This window comes from Chroicocephalus ridibundus, chromosome 5, assembly GCF_963924245.1.
Source record: "Chroicocephalus ridibundus chromosome 5, bChrRid1.1, whole genome shotgun sequence".
In the NCBI taxonomy this organism is placed as follows: domain Eukaryota; kingdom Metazoa; phylum Chordata; class Aves; order Charadriiformes; family Laridae; genus Chroicocephalus; species Chroicocephalus ridibundus.
The window spans coordinates 8,424,581-8,443,188 of NC_086288.1; the positions used below are offsets into that span (position 1 = coordinate 8,424,581).

The 18,608-nt window shown below is 41.6% G+C and overlaps 1 protein-coding gene across 1 annotated transcript in view; it reads left to right on the plus strand.

Moving 5' to 3' along the window:
- The window catches only part of CDS1 (CDP-diacylglycerol synthase 1), a 34,146-nt gene extending 16,653 nt beyond the window's left edge, over positions 1–17,493 (plus strand). Inside the window, exons 5-13 of the mRNA XM_063337191.1 lie at positions 1,583–1,722; positions 3,270–3,328; positions 5,548–5,630; positions 7,095–7,182; positions 8,247–8,315; positions 9,110–9,262; positions 10,675–10,794; positions 13,430–13,533; positions 14,724–17,493. Coding sequence (XP_063193261.1) covers positions 1,583–1,722; positions 3,270–3,328; positions 5,548–5,630; positions 7,095–7,182; positions 8,247–8,315; positions 9,110–9,262; positions 10,675–10,794; positions 13,430–13,533; positions 14,724–14,853 — 946 coding nt within the window. The 3' untranslated portion in view covers positions 14,854–17,493. The remainder of the gene's footprint in view (positions 1–1,582; positions 1,723–3,269; positions 3,329–5,547; positions 5,631–7,094; positions 7,183–8,246; positions 8,316–9,109; positions 9,263–10,674; positions 10,795–13,429; positions 13,534–14,723) is intronic.
- The last annotated feature ends 1,115 nt before the right edge of the window (positions 17,494–18,608 follow it).

An 18,608-nucleotide genomic window follows, 5' to 3' on the forward strand; every position in this document is an offset into this window, starting at 1 on the left:
GTTTGGTTTTGTGTTGGGTTTATTTTTCTAAGGAATTGTTATATCTAGGTTATTCCCTGTCTCTTGTCGCATAGCGTCCTTCTAGAGGCAACTTTACTGTGTAACGTGGTGTATTCCTGCTGTCGGCTCTTCTGTAAATGCTCATCAGTTCCCCTCTGGTCACCCCTGGATTATCCAGGGGACTGATCTGTTGTCTGCTTTAGTCTGTGGCTTCTGGATGTACAGCTAGAGCAGACTCACACATGAATGATTCTGTGGTCTTGCCAAAATTTTTAGAGGAGGAGACGTGTACTCGACCGCTTCGCTGTCTTTTGCAGTTGACCACCGTTGCTTTCCTATGTGGAGCTCAAAATTAACCCCTCTGCATTGCCACACTAGGTAACATCAGAGTTCTTTGCAGTCCGACGTCTTGCCACTGAGGCTAAATATTTAGACATTTCAGTGAGATGAGAGAATCCTGTTAGTAGTCTGAACATCAATTATTTGGCTTACGTAGGGATGTGGAGCCTTGCAAAATAAGCATTAACATCTATCGGGGGGGGAAAAAGAATGAGTACTGATGACTCTGAGACTCTCCGGAGATCTAGTCTTGAATCACAGCCATCTTCTGTGGCTGATTTTGGTAATAAACCAAAAAGCACGTTGCCTAGAGAGATGCTTCTCTTAGTGGTTTTGGATTTGCTATTTCTTGTTTTTTATTGAGTGCTGCCTCGGCATTTGAGATCCCATTGTGACTTAGAAGCTGAGTAACTGAATTTGTATGAAAACCTGTGACAGAATTACTTGCGTACTGACTGTTTTGATTGAAAGGAATTTCTTTGAGGGGCCTTCAAAAAGAGATGGCTGAAGGTGACATTTTATCTCAGTTGAATGTTGAGCATGGACATGCTCCCACAAAATTGTTTTGAAATAGTTGTAGTAATAGCTGCATTACTAGTTAGCTGATGAATTTAACCCTGTAAGATTACTGTTGTGTAAAGAAAGCTAAAAGGCAAAGCGCGTGGTGGAGTGGAGCAGAAGATGGAGCAGACGAGAATCTTCAGGCCAGGTGGCAAAAGTGTAGATCCAGATCCCCAATCCCCATGCCAGGTTCACTGTCCTATAACCTCAGGGGATTTGTTATGCAAGTACCTTTTTTTTCTGTTTGTAAAGCAGAAATTGCAAGCTACCCTTGTTAGGATAGAGGGAAAGAATACGCAGAATTGCTTGTGTCAATATCAATGATAGCAATGGTACTTGTTCCGTGCTTTTAGACTATCTGAAAACAACTTGCCTAGGTTTGGAGTATTCAATAGTGTAGTTAAGTTCCAATTGTATCCTGCAAAATGTGCTTGTTTTTCTATTGTGGTTGCTCTAGAAGAAGTAAATTACAAAAATTGGCTTGTCAAAGGAGACGCCGACCCACAAGTATAAGACTTGATTTATACTTGAATTTTATTTTTCTCACGTCTCTTCTGCCCTTCTGGTTTTCCTTGTGTGGTATTTTTTTGTTTGTGGTTGTTTTTTTTTGTTTTGTTTTTAAGAATGATGCTTAAATACATATTATCTTGTTAAAATAACTGCTAGCTGTTGTATGTTGTAGGTACTTTTTGCTCTGTGTGAACTACTTCTTTTATGGAGAGACTGTGGCTGATTACTTCGCTACGTTTGTTCAGAGAAGAGAACAGCTTCAATTCCTAATTCGTTACCACAGGTTTATATCTTTTGCGCTCTATTTAACAGGTAAGTGTAGGAAATCACAAAAATGAAAGAACTTTGTGCTGCATTTGTTTCTGTGCTTATTTCTTTAAAAAAAAAAAAATTGCTCCCGAGCTTTATGCACTTTCAGTTTCTTTTTCCTCTTGATGTTCGAGGAAATTAGGTGTTCGCAGTTCCATTTTTCCTGTGAAAAGATGAATCTAAATTTTGCATTCACTGAGAAGAAGAAAGCAGCCTAAATAAGTCAATGACCTTGAGAAAGTTGAGCTAATAGCACTCAAGAGAAGTTGGCATGAATTAATTTTGATCGCTGAAGAACTCAGTAGCTGAATACCTGAATGCTGTTTTGGTAGTCTGTGGGAATGACTTGTATGTTTTGTATGTAATTGCTGTGCTGGGCTGATGCTTTTTTTGCAAGTGTTCTGCTAGGTCTACAGCAATAAGATTTACCAATATCTTTTAAACTGATTATTCAAAATGCCCGAGGCTTTATTTTGTCTGAAAGATATTCAGATGCTTGCCTCATGCGTAGATTTTCCTGCCTATCCAAAGAAAGGCTTTTTAAAAACCTCTTGTCTAGGAAGAAGAAACATGAGCTGGCTGGCGTATTGCTTTGTGAACATGTAAATATAGTCCGTGGTATTTTCAGCAATGCAGTTAGTATTACTTTAGCCTGAAATTAAATCAATTGAAGGCTCAGATTGGCCTAAGGGACAGGAGACTGCTATGGTACAAATACTTGTAAAATATATTAAGAAACCTGATTTTCATGATGAACTGTCAGTCTGTCTACTGTTAAATTTTTTTTTTTTTTAAGCCAAATAAAAATTCTAATTGGTGCTTCGATTGCAAACTTGAAACCAGCTTTGCAAGAGCTGACCTTTTTCAGCTGGCTTTGCCTTGAGGAAACTGACTTAACTAATGCATCGTGGCTGCTGAAGGGCAGCGGGGGGAGAGGTGAGACAAGCCAGTCGTGAGCAAAAGCAGGAGGCAGAGCATAGCAGAGCCCCGCGGTGGCTGTCGCCCTGGGATCGGGGGGGTCACTGAGGGGCTGTCCCCAGGGTTAAGGGGCTTCTGAGGGCTTCTGACCCTGCTGGTGTGGGAAGCGGCCCTAAGGGAGAAGAGGTGCTCTGTTAGCCCCCGGAACGTTTCTTTCAGTCAGTTGAATTCTCCAACACCTGCACTTCATGCTCATGTTGCATGCAGCCGTATGCCTGTCTGGAGGAAAGGGGCAAGCTGGTCTTTTCCTTTCAATTCTTTCTGTTAATTACTCAAAACCAGCTTGTCGGCCTGGTTTTTGAGTGGTTTTTAAAGGTGACGGTCCCCTCCCCTAAAAACTGATGTCTACGATGGGACCTTGTAGGTAATGAAATGGATGCTCTTTACTGTTGTTAACTAAATCTTGTGCTTTAATGAGAATAATTCTATGTGTACACTTAACTGAATGCAAGCAAACGCTCCTAGCAGCAGAGGGATTAAAAGCTGCTTCAAGGGAAGAGAATTACTGGTATATCACAGTTCAGTGTAATCAAATATAAGATGGTACAAACTACACCTGCTTTGTTTTACAGGCTTCTGCATGTTTGTTTTGAGTTTAGTGAAGAAACATTATCGTCTGCAGTTTTACATGGTGTGTATTACCCACTTTGCTGTGGTCACTCACGTTATGAATGTCACTGGAAACAGTCATGTCCCCATGTTCATGAGGTAGCTTGAAGAGGGGTGTGGTGGTAAATGTGCTTAAACCCACAGGAGCGTGAAATCAATTGGTGTTGGGCTGTTTGGTATCTGTTCACCTTGCAGCTTATTATTATTATTATATCGCGGGATACGGCCTTTCAGTCAATACAGGCTGTCACTGGTGAGGCTTCGTGCATATGCAACGTGATATATTTCCCTTAGTGATAGCCTGATACTGAAGAGATTCCAGGAGAAAGGGGTGTGCATCTCCCTCCCAGGTCTGAAGCCAAATAGCTCAGCGTAGCGTGGGAAGTGGTTCTTGTGACTCAAGTGTTACTTTGTAGAGGCCCCACTGAAGTACTGTGAAGGGAACTTGATCTTAACCCCTACGTGGAAGATTTCTTCTGTGACGTTTAACAGCAGTTCTGGTCTTCTGCCCTGCTGTGCCTCAATAGATCATTAATCTATTAAAAGAAAACGATGTTCTCATCTCTTGTTTGTCCATTTACTAAACAGCATAGTAACTAATCAAGAGCGTGAACCTTTTTCTTGTTTGTATCGTAGGTTGAACTAATTTTGTAACATCACAGGTTAAAAAAAAAGAAACCACCAAAAAAACCCAGAATGACCAAAAAAAACACAAAAAACTCCACCCAAACCAAAACAGACCCAAAAAGCTCCACTGAACCCTCCCACTTCTATATAGGAATGACTAGAAGCAACAATAAAACAGTGATGCAATACAGCTGCTGTCTTTAAAGAGCTTGAGCAGAGCATTGCACAACCTTAAAGATTTCCTAAAGTTCTGGGTGTGCAGTTAACCTATCTGTTTCTGCAGGGCTTTAGGTAGCACTTTACCATGAAGGATCCCTAATTCTAGACTAGGACTTAGCTGAGCCCTGTATAAGCATGTAAAAAAAAAATATTTTACTCAAAAAAAATTTACCCTGTTCGTGGGAGAACTTGCCTGACAGGGAGATGCAGCTTTTCTAGGAGAGGTGGTCTTTATGTTCTAATCTGCAAGAAAAGCTCTCATCTTCAGGTTGGCACAAGGTAAAAATATTAATTTTCCTTTTTTTTTTTTTTTTTCCTTTTTCCCCTTCTGGAAAGAAGGCAGAAAAAAAAATGTAGTGTCAGTCGTACGACTTGGTACCTGCCCAGAAAACATTAAGGTGTGACTACCTAAGAATTGCAGTAAAACAGAGGGAAGTTGTGTATCCACTGTGTGGCAACACAGTGTTTGAACAGACAAGGAGAGTAGCCCTTTGGTTTTAGGTCATGTTCCAATATCGCTTGACAAATACTAAAAATTTTGCTGCAGCGATGCTTTGATTAACCAGCAGGTAATATTTTTAGAAATTTTTAATCAGTTCTTGCACCCCCGCCTTTCAGCCTTCTTGAGTTGTTTTAACTGGAAGTAGATGCTGGCTGCCATAGGAAAACACACGTGAGAAGAGAATAAAGTAGGACATTCCCAATGTTAAATCGCCCAGACACTTAGAGTGCTTAAATTTGGTGTTTCTTGGAAAAACTACCAGTTCTTGGAAAAAAACCTACCAGGTTTTGGAAAATAAAATCTAATGTAGAATCTTAACTGGTGAACTGTTTGGGAACCACTTCACTGTACACTGGCACCAAGTACTACACACAGTAATACTGAGGAAAATGACTGTTGAAATGACCATGTGCATAAAAATTAACACATTGTTTTTGCTAATCCCGAGAACGTTCATGTTTCATAAGAGGACTGGTATTCTGTTATGAGAGAGATCCACATCTGTGTAACATGACTCTTTCATAAGTGGTTCATTGCCATTTTATTGTTACAGTTCTAACATGTCTGTTATATGTATATACAGAATATCACATTGCTTACATTTCTCTGCTGCTTTCATGCTGAAGGTGTATGTCTTATTAAATCAGACTTTAAACTGCACTTTAAAAAATTCTGGGCGGAGGTAAGTGATGGGGAACCTGTTAAAGTTTCAGTACTTGCTTCAGAAAGCCAGCTAACTTGTGATATACTGTATGCACGCATCCCTTGCATTGTCACTAGAACTGGTCTTTCCTGGGAGCTCCTAAGTAGTTCCTCTAGCTGACACGCCAGTATTTATCAAGGTGTACAGATTGGTGTTTTCACTAACTGTTGTGTTGTTGCATTGTTAACAGTTCGCATGGACTCATGTCACTTTGCTGATCACTGTAACTCAATCTCATCTTGTCATCCAAAATCTCTTTGAAGGCATGATCTGGTAAGGGGACAGTCATAAACTGATTTGTAACTCTATTGCATTGAAAGGTTGGTTCTTTTACATAGATCTGGTTAGGGAATATTCGTGGGAACAGTTAAAGCAGCATAAATTAAAGGAGCGTTAATGTCTAGTTGGAAGGGGAGTCGGAGGAGTTGTGAGTGATGAGGTAAAGGATCCAGGAGAGGAAGCAGAAACCTCTTTAACTAGATTGGCGGCCACAAGTATGGTAGTTTTGAACAGCCACTTCATTTACTTGCAAGGACTAGGATTGCTCGCATGCTTGGCAAAATAGTTTCCGTAGCGTTTTGCTGAATGGATGAATATCCAGCATTTCTTTTTCAATTATTTGGGAGCTTCAGGTTGCTCAGAGCTATTAAGTTGGACCATTTAATTTGAAATCCCCAGTCTGGCCACCTTCCCTGTTCAGATAAATTCAGATTACTTAAAATATTTTAAGAGTTAAAATCTTGCATATTTGGGGGTCATCTTAATGCCCCATTTCTAGCGATATATTAAATTCTGATGAATTTGATTGCTTAAAACCTCTCTTCAAAGAGCGGGTGTGTTTTTCCACCCCCCACTTCTTTAGGAACAGGGTAAATTACAAATTGAGAAAGAAGGAAGACGCACACGGGAGATGATTTGTGTTCTTCCAGGGACATAATACTGTATGTTCTCCTTTTTCTTTTCCCGATGTATGTACAACTGGTGAGATTATTGCAGAGAAGCCATGCTTATAGTTAGAAAGAAAACCCAAAGCCTTTGACAAAGTCTGTATCAACAAATTCTTTTCATAGTGGTCATGTTCATGAGCCAAAAACTGAACCTAGTCGCCTTGCTAGTCTACTGTTTCCACTGGCGCTAGGCGATTTGGCAGACGGTAACAAAATCTGAATATTGGCTTATTAATACATCCCTGCTTTGAAAAGGGGGGGGGGGGAGAAGATTAACAGGCTTGAGTAACAAATTCAGACGCTGTCTGCATGCAAAGAACACTTGGAAAGCTATACAGGCTGCTCCAAACTGACAGGAGGAAAAAAAAGAAAAAAATTTTTCTTTTATTAAATTTAGGTATCATTAAACTTTACGAGGAATTTGCTTGCTTTGATGTTACCAGTAACATTAACATGTTTATATCTGTTGATTTCTTCTTAACTGTGGTACCAGTCTTCAAGTCTGACAGGACAAAGCCAGCCTGTTCACTTTTTAAGCTCATGCACCAAAATCGTATCTTAACTTGAACTAACATGGATCTGTAATGGTCTTGATTGGCTGAAGACTAAAACCAGTATAGCTAAATATGCTGCTCATGGGGGAAACTAGGTGAACACGTTATGGAACATAATTCCTTCTAAATACTACAGAAAAATTTCCCAGAAAGAAATGCTGTTTCAATTTCTGCCCTGTGTTTAGTTTTGGGCAGCTTTTCTTTTTCTCTCTGAAACTTTTTATGTCTTTCTCTAGGTTTCTGGTTCCAATTTCAAGTGTTATCTGCAATGATATTACCGCTTACATTTTTGGGTTCTTCTTTGGCAGGACTCCATTAATTAAGGTATGTACTCCAGCACTTCCTCACTAACAAGCTTTTACAATTTATAGCGTTTTTGATACTTGATCAAAAACGTGTTCATGGAAAAAATACTTTCTGCTGTACTGCATGATGCACATCTTTGTTAAAAAAACTGAATTGACTGTCCTGTTTCTGAAGATGTGTAAGCGGAAACTGGGATTAATGTGAATGTAATATTGATATACAGTGTAATACATTTCAAGCCTATTGCATCATCATTTATAATCGCTTCCTTTTTGGAATTAATATATAGTTTTAACTGCATCCTTACTGTCAGAAACTGTAATTTGAAATAAGTGTAAATACCTGTTCCTCATCTGGTCTTGTTGACGTAGCACTGAGAAGGGCTCAAGTAGTAATCTTCCCATTCCGGTAGAATACGCAAAACCCCACAGAAAGACAGGAATTATTATTTTCATGATGTTGCCACGTTAACTTTTGGGCATTTAGTTGGTTCTGATGTTAAACTGCTCCTAAATTGAAAATGTGATAGAACTTGTTGAAGAAAATAGCTGGTCTCTCTAGGCCTGCAGTTATTTGCTGTATTAGTTTGCCAGTGCGTATGTAGCAAGCTAGCATCTCTCGAGGAGCATCCCCAGCAGTAGTCGTCTAACACCCAGGCTTCTGTCTCTATCTAAATGTGCACTTGCTAGCAGAGATCTCCAAGAGAGCCATAGCAGGCTCGTGCAGGTTTCCAAGTCTTCTGCTTGAAGGAGCTCAGCTGCTTAATTGGGGTCAGCTGTGGCCAGAGGCAGGCAGCAGCCTCCAGACGGCAGCAGCAGATGGGAAGGGAGCTCTCTGTTCCCTCAAGCTGCCCAGTGGCACCAACCCGACTGTGGCACTTTCCCTCCGTGCCTGGGACAGGTCCTAGCCATACTCCTCTATTGATCACATTCGTTGGCTGCAGCTGCTGACGTTCAGTATTTCACACATAGCTTTGAAAACCCAAATAGGAGCTTAATTTTCACAAACAAGGTCCAGAAATACAGTAGAAAAGGGTTCAGTGGTGCAACTGATGAGGCTAACACTATCTCTTTTGTGCCTAGCTGTCTCCCAAGAAGACCTGGGAGGGGTTCATTGGAGGCTTCTTTTCCACAGTTGTGTTTGGATTTATTGTAAGTAACCACAGGACTTGCCTTGTATACGTGCAGTCTTCCAACTTTCTGGTTTTACTTGAAGTAAAATTACTGACAAATTTGCTAATCTCAACCTGCTGAAAGCCTAAGAGTTAGGGGTTTGGGGTTTTTTGGCTAGAGAATTATGCCAATTCGTAACTAGCTGGAAAGGTCAGGCAAGGCTTGCACCTCTCCTGAACAGATTATATTGACCATTTTTGCCATTACTGTTACTATATCTGGAATATCTATCAGTTGCATCCCTACTTTGAAATTGAAGATTAGTCATCACATTATTTATGCTTTGTAAAGTAGTACTTTTTATTATGTACTTTATAATGATGTTTCTCATGAGAAGTAGTTTACACTGACAATTTGCATAGAAGATAACAGCATACAGTAACTGTTCTGATAAGTAACTTATCACCAAGGTCAGCAGAACTCATAAATGCCAAACTTGGTAGAAGTGATAGTTCAAGTTTTAATGGAGCAATGAACTGCAAAAAATAAGTGGCTAACATTTTGGGATTTTATAATGCAGAAATGTCCAGTAGATGTGAATCTGAAAGATATGAAGACGAGCTGGGAAATCATCACGAAGTGCCTCGAACATTTGTCTGCCTTGTTGAGGCGTTCTGCAACTTAAACAGGCCAATTTTACTCCATTCTGGGTCTCTGTTGTTAAAAAGATTTTCATTATCCTCAGCTTGCGATGACAAAGCCATCCATTACAATATGATTTTTGACCGTTAACAATGAAAACCTATTTCAGGAGCCTTTGTTTTGCTTTTCAGTTTTCCTATTTTTTGGCTCAACATCAGTACTTTGTCTGCCCCGTGGAATATAACAGTGAAACCAACAGATTTGTGACAGAGTGTGAACCTTCAGAGCTCTTTCAGATGAAGAAGTACTCTCTGCCACCATTGCTTCAGGCTGTGTTGGGATGGGTAAGGGAAAAAAAACAGGCTTTGGTTAAAATTGAAATTATACTTCCCAGCTTGAATGGTTTTCTAAACCTTTTTAGAAAGGTATATGAATGCTGGTAAGGCTTGAAGGCTAAGACCTGAACTGATACCATGAGGAGCTCTGTTGCTCAGATCAGGGAGGTGGTCACCCAAGCAGATTAGAAATGTCTTGCTGGAGTCACTCGAGGAAATCTGCCTGCGTTCTTATAGACTGTATCCTCTTTGTGCTGGAAATGGATGTCACGTAAGCATTTTGCAGAAAAACCTGTTTTTGAAGAGCAACCATTTATTTATTTATTTTTTAACCTAAAAATTTTCCATTTTTATGGAAAATGGACAAAGCCTTGTTGTGGCCTGAATTAGTAGCAAGCTCAAGTAATTTTGTAGAACTTCGTTCCATTTTCAGCTAGTGTGTAGCTGCTGTTAGGATTGGACTCGTACTTCACCACATAGCATCTTGTGCATTAGTGCCATTACTTCCATGCTGACTGAAAAAGGAGTACCAGTAATAGTTCCATGTAATGTCACCGACCCTTTTCCTCACACCCAGCCTGGAAATTCTTGTAAGTGAGCTGTTGTATCTTCACCTGCCAGGACATAGGTCGTCGATCACCCTACTGCACAAAGCAGTGCTTCTGAAGTCACGTGCTCCAGAGGCACTCGAACAGGAAGAGAACGCCAAATAGAAACAAAGCAGTCTGTCGTTATTTTTGCTTTAGGGCAAAGAGCAGGTGACTGGGGTAAATGCAGAACAAGTGGGTTCTGCAGGGCTCCCCTGGGCCGTGCAGTGGCTCAGCACAGAGAGTGAGCGCACAGCGCTAGGGAAGGCAGTGGGCTTTGCCTGTGGTTACACGCGTGTAACACCACAGGGGAAAAGCTGATGTGGTTACAAGGAGAAAGCGCAAACTGGAAACTGTACTAACTAAACTTAAGACTAAAAGTAAGTAATGTCTACAGTTGGTACTTGGAGAAGCAAGAGTACATCTAGAAGTACATTTAGTATTTCATACTAAATGAACGTACTGTTGCCTCAGGGACTGTGGGCTTGATTGCAAATTTAATAAGGATTTTTCTGAACAAAAACATAATGGGAACTGAGCGGAGAGAAATCATACTGCGTCCAGCTATATCGTGTATTTTGGTAACGGGCAAGGAGACGGGAATGCCCAGCTCTGTGCCAGTCTAATAGAGAGCCATCAGTTAAATCCGAAAAAGAGATGGTAGTTCCACATGCCCTTCTGGAGTACTTTTGCCAGGCTCCAAAAAGCCTTTTAAGGAGAGAAGCTGGAGCTTTGTGGAAATTTGCTCTGTGACAGACCCATTTTAAAATATTTAAGCTTAAAATGCCTACAATCAAACATATTGAAATACAGTGCTAATTATTTTTCTTGCAGGACACGGTGAATATGTACCCATTTCAGATGCACAGCATTGCACTGTCAACATTTGCCTCATTAATTGGGCCGTTTGGAGGATTTTTTGCCAGTGGATTTAAAAGAGCTTTCAAAATCAAGGTGAGTAATGACTTCTGTAAGCTGGTTTTGGTTTTGTTTTATCTTTGAATTAGATAAATGGGTGGTCTGGGTTTGCTTTGTTTTGTTTTTAATCGTTCGTTATAGTACCTAGTGTTTCTAGTATGGTGCGAGGATGTTTGAGCTGGTTTTTTCAGCATTAGCCGCAGTACGTAGTTTTACCAGATAGATGTACATGTTATTCTTAAAACTTTGCATAATCAACATGTGACTTTAGTGTTGGAAATGTAAGAATAATTTGGTGTCGTATTTTGTTTGATAATTACTCTTCCAAGTCATGCTGCAGAAGGGGTTTAGACAAGCAAGGCGCGAGATATTTGACTTGACGTGAAAGACAACCTATAGATGCCTAAGAAGCACCACAGTGGTTTACCCTTCCGATTGTGGCTGGCTGTGTTTTACCAACAGTATTTGTGTCGTACACAGATGCTGACGTGTCAGGTTCACCAAAGCATGAGGTGGTTGGCTGCCTTTGCCAATACAGTGCCGCCTTGTAACAAGAGTGTGTATTGGCAAATGATGTGACGTGCTAACCTCTGTTTATTGCAAGGTGTGCGCTGTCGCTTGTGGCAGTGTTGTCCCTGGCTGGTATTAAGTGGCAGCAGGAGTATGGGAAGAGGGCAACCCCAAATTTTCTCCCGACCTCCTTTATGTCTTGGTAGGACTGCTGTAATTCTTATCCTGTTGCTTGTTGTTGTTATTGTTTCCTATGTCCACCAGTTTTGGCATGTGCTTTGCACAGAAGTATATAAACCTCTCTGTTTGTGCTGACCTCCCATCCATGTCCTTGTCCTTACCCCCATCTTTCTTATGCCGATCTGAGCAGCTTGCCCAGCACTTGCCCAGCTAGCTACAGCCTTGTGTGCTGTTGTACCTGTACATCCGGGTAGCAAAAGACTGTTTGTGTGAAGAAAAGGTACATTATTTTTGTTTTAATACTTCTGGGCCCCAAGGCAGTGCTGTCAGGAAGACAGGAATATCCCATGGCGATCTGAAGCACAAATACAGGCTGGGCAGAGAATGGATTGAGAGCAGCCCTGAGGAGAAGGACTTGGGGGTGTTGGTGGATGAGAAGCTCAACATGAGCTGGCAATGCACACTTGCAGCCCAGAAAGCCAGCCGCATCCTGGGCCACATCAAAAGAAGCATGGCCAGCAGGTCGAGGGAGGTGATTCTGCCCCTCTGCTCCACTCTTGTGAGACCTGCAGTACTGCGTCCATCTCTGGAGCTCCCAACATAAGGACTTGGACCTCTTGGAGTGGGTCCAGAGGAGGGCCACAAAGGTGATCAGAGGGCTGGAGCACCTCTCCTCTATGAGAGAGTTGGGCTGTTCAGCCTGGAGAAGAGGATACTCCAGGGAGACCTTATAGCAGCTTTCCAGTACCTGAAGGGGGCTACAAGAAAGCTGGAGTGGGACTTTTTACAAGGGCATGTAGTGATAGGATGAGGGGTAATGGCTTCAAACTGGAAGAGGGTAGATATAAATTAGATATTAGGAAGAAATTTTTTACTATGAAACAGCACTGGAACAGGCTGCTCAGAGAAGTTGTGGCTGCCCCATCCGTGGAAGTGTCCAAGGCCAGGCTGGATGGGGCTTTGAGCAGCCTGGTCTTGTGGGAGGTGTCCCTGCCCAGGGCAGGTTGGTTGGAACTAGAAGATCTTTAAGGTCCCTTCCAACCCAAACCATTCTATGATATTGTTACTGAAGGCAGCGTTAGGTTGGCTGGACAGCATAGGTTAGGTTGGACATTCCATGCCTGCCTGGAGTGGCTGGAGCGGCACGGACACAGGACTGGTTTAACTTGCTGGCAGTTGCCCCACATGGCTAAGGTCAGGGTTTTCACCCAGCAAGTATTCAAATGACTGTGGATGACAAAAAAGATATATGCAGGTAGTTTGACTTATAAAGCTGCTCTACAGACAAGATCAGGTAACACAAAGGTAGCGTATCAAGTTTTGTTTGCATCAGAAATATACTTTTTTAAGTAGTGATAATTTTTTTCACTACAGGGTTTTTTGATTCTGTTAAATATATTTATATTGTATGCACACATTATGGTTTTTAACTGCGGTTACCAAGAACCCAGTGAAAAAACCAGCAGGTGAATGGGCAGTACAACTTGCAAAGCCAGTGTTAGACAGTGGAAAGAGTCCCCAGATCACTGCTTCTCTCGTAGCAAAAACGTACTCCCTGGTAACAAGTGCTTCAGCAGCAGCTACCAGTAGAGAATAAAGCAATAAAAGTATTAAAGAGGAGAATTAGATTCTACAGAGGCAAGAAACACAGCCATTAGCTCCAAAATGAAGTGTGTATAGGCACGCAAGCGTAGCAAACCTGCACCTGACCTACTGCTGTCCTCTTGTGTGATACTGTGGACAAGTTGCTTCATCTCTTCTTTTTCTTCTCGCCCCTTGACTCACCTTTGCAGTTGAAAACCTCCTTTAGCAAAGGAGGCTCTTGCTAACTTTGGTTTCACCGCACTGAGCCAATAGCTTAATTGCGGCCTTAATGTGCTGCTGTCAAGTGATACATCGTTAGTGCGTTTCATAGGAATCACTGAATGCGTGTTTTTGTTTGTTTTTTTTTTTCCCCCCCCTCATCCTTCACACTCAAAAGGATTTCGCAGACACAATCCCTGGGCATGGTGGGATAATGGATCGCTTTGATTGTCAGTACTTGATGGCCACTTTTGTTCACGTCTATATCACCAGTTTCATAAGGTATGGGCTTTTTACAATATTAACTGCTTAAGCTTGCATAGGAGCTGTACCACAGTCACTTCATATGAGTTTTTATGTTCTGCACTGTTAGCATAGTGACGATTGCAGGTTTCTAAATCTGATTTATGCAATGATTTCAAATACAGAACTACTCAGAAAACACATGTCACTGCCTAGGATTTGTGTCAGGTTCAAGCTATGCCTTAATGTTCCCATGGCTGCTGTTAAAGGTAACCTGCGTACCCGAAGTACCATAAAGTTTTGTGGAGCAGCCTCATAGAAGTTTTACTAGAATTTACTGATTACGGAGAGGTGTGAGGGTGGGGTTTGGGGCAGGAGGGCTGCTGCAGCGTCTGCTTTATCCCTGTGTGGTTTCTGAAGAGCCTGTAGGTTGCGAGACTGCAGTTCTTCCTGTGAGTTTCAGTATTTCTCAGTCGCTTGACTCGGGATCTTCTGTTTAAGACGAAAACACTATGGTTAAAGAGAGGAGACAACTTCTTAAAAATACTGCTTATCTTCCCTGAACAACACCAGCTTTCAGGAAGAAATCACGGGAATGACAATTCTCTTACAGTCAGGCATTTTAGTTCCTGGGGCAGGGGGGAATCAAGGGGCTGTAGGTGTCCTGATACGTGTCCTTAGTTTTGTAAATGCATATGGCTAAATAATTATTTGATACCTGATCAGATTATTTGCCTCTTATTCAGTCTGTCCTAGAAGTAGATTGTAAATAAATGACTAGCTAAAAATAAGGCTGTTATTTAGAAAAGCTTGGCTTAATTTGTGGTTTTCTTTACCAACTTGGCCAACTTTCTATTTAGTTCAATAGTATACATCTTATCTGGCAATAGATGCTAAACTGAAAAGGATCTGTTGATGAAAAATGTTGATTACAGCGATTAAGGATGAATAAGTGAATTTTATTTGTCATAAGCCTTCTTAATATGCCCATTTAACAGCAAATACAAGAAATGCTTTTTAGTTTCTGCTCAAATTGAGCTAAGGAGAACACTGCCAGTAACGCTTGCCCGTCTACCCTGAGAACATAGACTGGGAGTAATCCATAACTTGGTGTCCCCAAAAAAGGGAAGGCATTGTTTGTGCAGCAAGAGGAAAATGGAAAGCTGTCAAAAAGTTTCTTTAGAGCAGCTGCTCACCAAAAAAAAAAATTTTCTTTTTTTCATTGACAGGGGTCCAAATCCCAGCAAATTACTGAAACAGTTGTTGATACTTCAGCCTGAGCAACAACTAAGCGTGTATAAAACCCTGAAATCTCACCTTGTTGAAAAGGGGATCCTGCAGCCATCTCTGAGAGGGTAGTTTGTCAAAGTGGAGGACTAGAAGAAACCTCCGTTTACAAGAAGCCTGTGGAAAAGCATTGCAAACGTGCACGTTGATAATAGCTAAAGGAAGAGTAGTTTGTGGTCTGGAAGAGGTGAATATTTCTTTAAATGGATGTGAATGCTATGGCTCCCTATTTGGACACAGATCTCTTACTCCAAAAATACTTCACATACTCGCAAAGTAACAGGACACGTGCTGTATGTTGTAGTTCCTGAAGTGGATGGCAGCAGTGTTCCTTCAGCACCCAGCCTGACAGGCTTTGTATTTAATTTAAAAAAAAAATAATAATAAATTCACTGTTAGTTTTTTAATGAGTTATTTAATATTGTATAATTTAGCAATACGGTTTTGGTCTCCAGCGGTTACTGAAGCATAAACAGATGAGGCAGGCGGTCACTTTTATGTAGCCCAGTGCTGAAATTACAATTGTCCGGAAAATACTCGTTACCCGGTCAAAGAGGTACTTACAGCCCGCTGGACCAGACTGCCTGTATTTACTAAATTGCTATGAAGGCTAAACTTTGCTCTGTTTTTAATTAAACAGCTTTGTTATGAAACTATCTCATGCTTTCAAGGGAAAAGTACCTTTACTGAAGTATAGCTGGGCTGTTTGGGCTGTGGAGCTGCTATTTTTTTTGGTTAATGTTATGGATTATAAACAAGCATCTACATTCAAGAGTAGAGATTATCTGAGAAAATGGGATTCTCCGACCCAGTAAAGAGACCGGGGAGAATCTGGAGTTTAAGCCGTTGGTTTCCACAGCCTAGTCAGTGTCTGAAGACAGTAATTCAAGCCTTATTCCTTGTGCCTCTTAACTACCGCGTAGAATGGGGGTGTTTCCTTCTTTTTAAAAGCACTTTGATGTCCCAAATAAAAAGAGAAGTTTAAGCGCCGTTTTATTAATGTGTTACTCAGTGAATGCAGAAACTTTTGTCTCATGAATGTGCACAGTGCAAGACAGGTGTGTGGTTCTTCTGCTGTGTGTTATTTATTAAGAAGATCCTCAAGCAAGCGTGGGTAGCTGCAGGGGTGTTTGAAGGGAGCATTTTTATAGAAAGCAGCTATTCTGTAGACTTCATGGAGCATATGAGGAAAGCTGATGCCCTGTAATTCTCAGTCCTAGCTGTTTTCTAACTTTTTTTCATTACGTGACATGTCTCGATGCAAATAAAAATATAAACTTTTTTTGAAATGACAAAAATGACTCCTGTAGAAAAAAGAAAGCACAAATGCCAATTTTGTTTTGGTGTACTGTAACTTGATACAACTGAATTTTTCCAACTTAATGTAAATAAGTTTCTCCTGCAGTGAACGTACCGATGCCACATATATGTGTGTGTATGTACATAGAGAGAAAATATTAAAAGGCATATGTATATAAAAGGTGAAAATTTTAAATGGTTGGTGCTACCTGAGGATAAAACCATGGGGAAAATCACTAGGGTGGGTGACAAGCTGTCTCTGTAAAATCCAGACTGTGTTTTGTTGAACGCCATCCGGCTGAGAGCACCGTGCGCTCTGTTTTGCACTTAAGCCGTGGTAGCATGTGTACAGTGTGTGTGTGAAAAAACACCCCTGTGCATGGCTATGAAACGAAATCCGGGTCTAAAGTAATTCCCGTTGATGTCAGGTCTTTGACAGAATTAAACTGTGTCTGACCTGGAGATTGCAGTACTCTGTTGAAGGAACCCTCCAAGAGGTGGAAAATGTTGACAGCTGCTCATCCGTCAGTGGCCACGCAACTTGGCTTATTAATTGGAGGGGACAGAAATTCATCCCTTCCGCCGGAAAAGCAGCATAGCCTGAGGTCACAGTGGGACACATGGGAAGGTGCTTTAAAAAGAAGGGAAGGGAAAATGAGAGGGTGACCAAAGTAGCGTACCTGGAAGACTAACTTTTAGATGAGGCTTTGGTTACGTGTGGGACTTTGTTAAATGCTTATGAAAAAAACACAGCCGTACCAGAGCTGGTATATCTTTATCCTGGGTATTTAAAGAAGAAAATTAAAAATTTAAAAGTTTATATAGAGGGAATATATATATATATATAGAAAGGTAATTGTTACTTCAGAAACTTGAACTTTTTAGTGTAATTTTATAGCATGTATAATAAGGAAGTTAAAATATATTTTAGCATTTAATACAACAGAGCATTTGAAACTAATTGCTAACTATTTGCACAATAGACGGCTCAACCCTGAGATTCTGCTGTTCAATGTTAAAATGAAGAAGGGATCACTTGTGAACTCACTCATCAATTTTTCTGGATAGAGTAATGGCTTAGGCTTGGTGTAAATAAAGCTCAGCAGGACCTGTCACTGTGAAGTGACAACTACGCTTGCTTTCTATGAAGTGCATTTCCCCCACTTGTGACTTCTGTTAGTTCAAGCGTTGCAACATGACCAACAGGAAAGTTTATCTTTTTACAGCAGTGATTCTTTTCACTTGCACTTTTGTTCCAAGTTGCTATAATTGCCCCTTGAGCAAAAGAAATGTATATTATGTAAATATTGTAAATGGTATAAGCATATAATGTTGTCCTGGTCTGTTTTGGTTTGACTGTTTCTATCTTTCATTGAAGCAGACATTGTGGAAAAAAAAAATAAATAAAAATAAAACTGGGACAGAAATCCTCCTGTATTTTATTTCCTATAGCATGCAGAGTGAGTGGAGATTCCTTAACAAGAAATATTTAATATATTCCTTAAAGTTGTGGTCTTAGTAGCAAAGCCTGCTATTAATTTCCTGCCTTTTGCCCCTCAACACTTCAGGCCATCCTTGACTTGCCGCAAGCAACTTGTACCATGTGCCTCATGTCCAAAGATGTGCAAACTTTCCATCCTTTCCAAAAGGTGCTCACTTCAACGTTGTGTGCTCCCCGAGTGGACGGTGCACAGCGTGCAGTGCAGCATGGCTACTGCAGTGCCCTGGAGCAGACAGAATGGAAAAGTGACGCTTTCATTGCCCTCTGCAATGGCTTCCCTCCCCGTAGGAAATATCGCTGCCCTTACGGCACACCAGTGAGAGGCTGGAAGAGGCTGCCCCGTGTGCCGAGGCCTGATGCTGGCTCTCTTGGTTCTCCCACTGGTTTGCAACCAGTGAGAGAGGTCACTCAGGTGGGCTAGACCGAACAGCCAGAAGTGCTGCAGTGAGTGCTGCGCTTGCTCAATGGGCGACCCCCATTCCTGGGGACGCTTCTTGGGGTGGCCAGGCAGGACTTTCTCTGGTGTCTGGGCCCCCGCTGTGTCATAAGGGTGGCATTGCTGCTCCCGGCCACCAGTTGCTTCCACTCCAGGTACCTGCTTCCACTCTGGTCCCTCTTGCTTCCACTCCAGGTACCTGCAAAGAAATGGCAGAGAGGGGAGGGTGAAGCATGGCCAAGACTAAAGCTCCTGCTCGGGAAGGACTCAGTCACTCCTCTTCCCACCCTGCCACATTCTGCCTCTGGAAACACAAGTAATCTTTCGGTTTTCTTGGTGTCAGGGGTTGTGAAATTTTCTTGTTTTGGAACCTAACTTCCCGTTCAGTTACTCCTGGTGCTGCTGGCACGAGCCCATCAGCATTCACCGTGTGTGGGGATGATGGGGCAGCTGCCTCTCTGCTGAATTCCCGCTCCTTCCCTGGTAAGTCTTGGATCCGAGGCCCTTCCTCTCCTGCAGCCTCAAACAAGCTGGGTAACAAATGCACCTTGTTTCTAAATTACAAAGACAACTGTAACATCTGTTAAACAC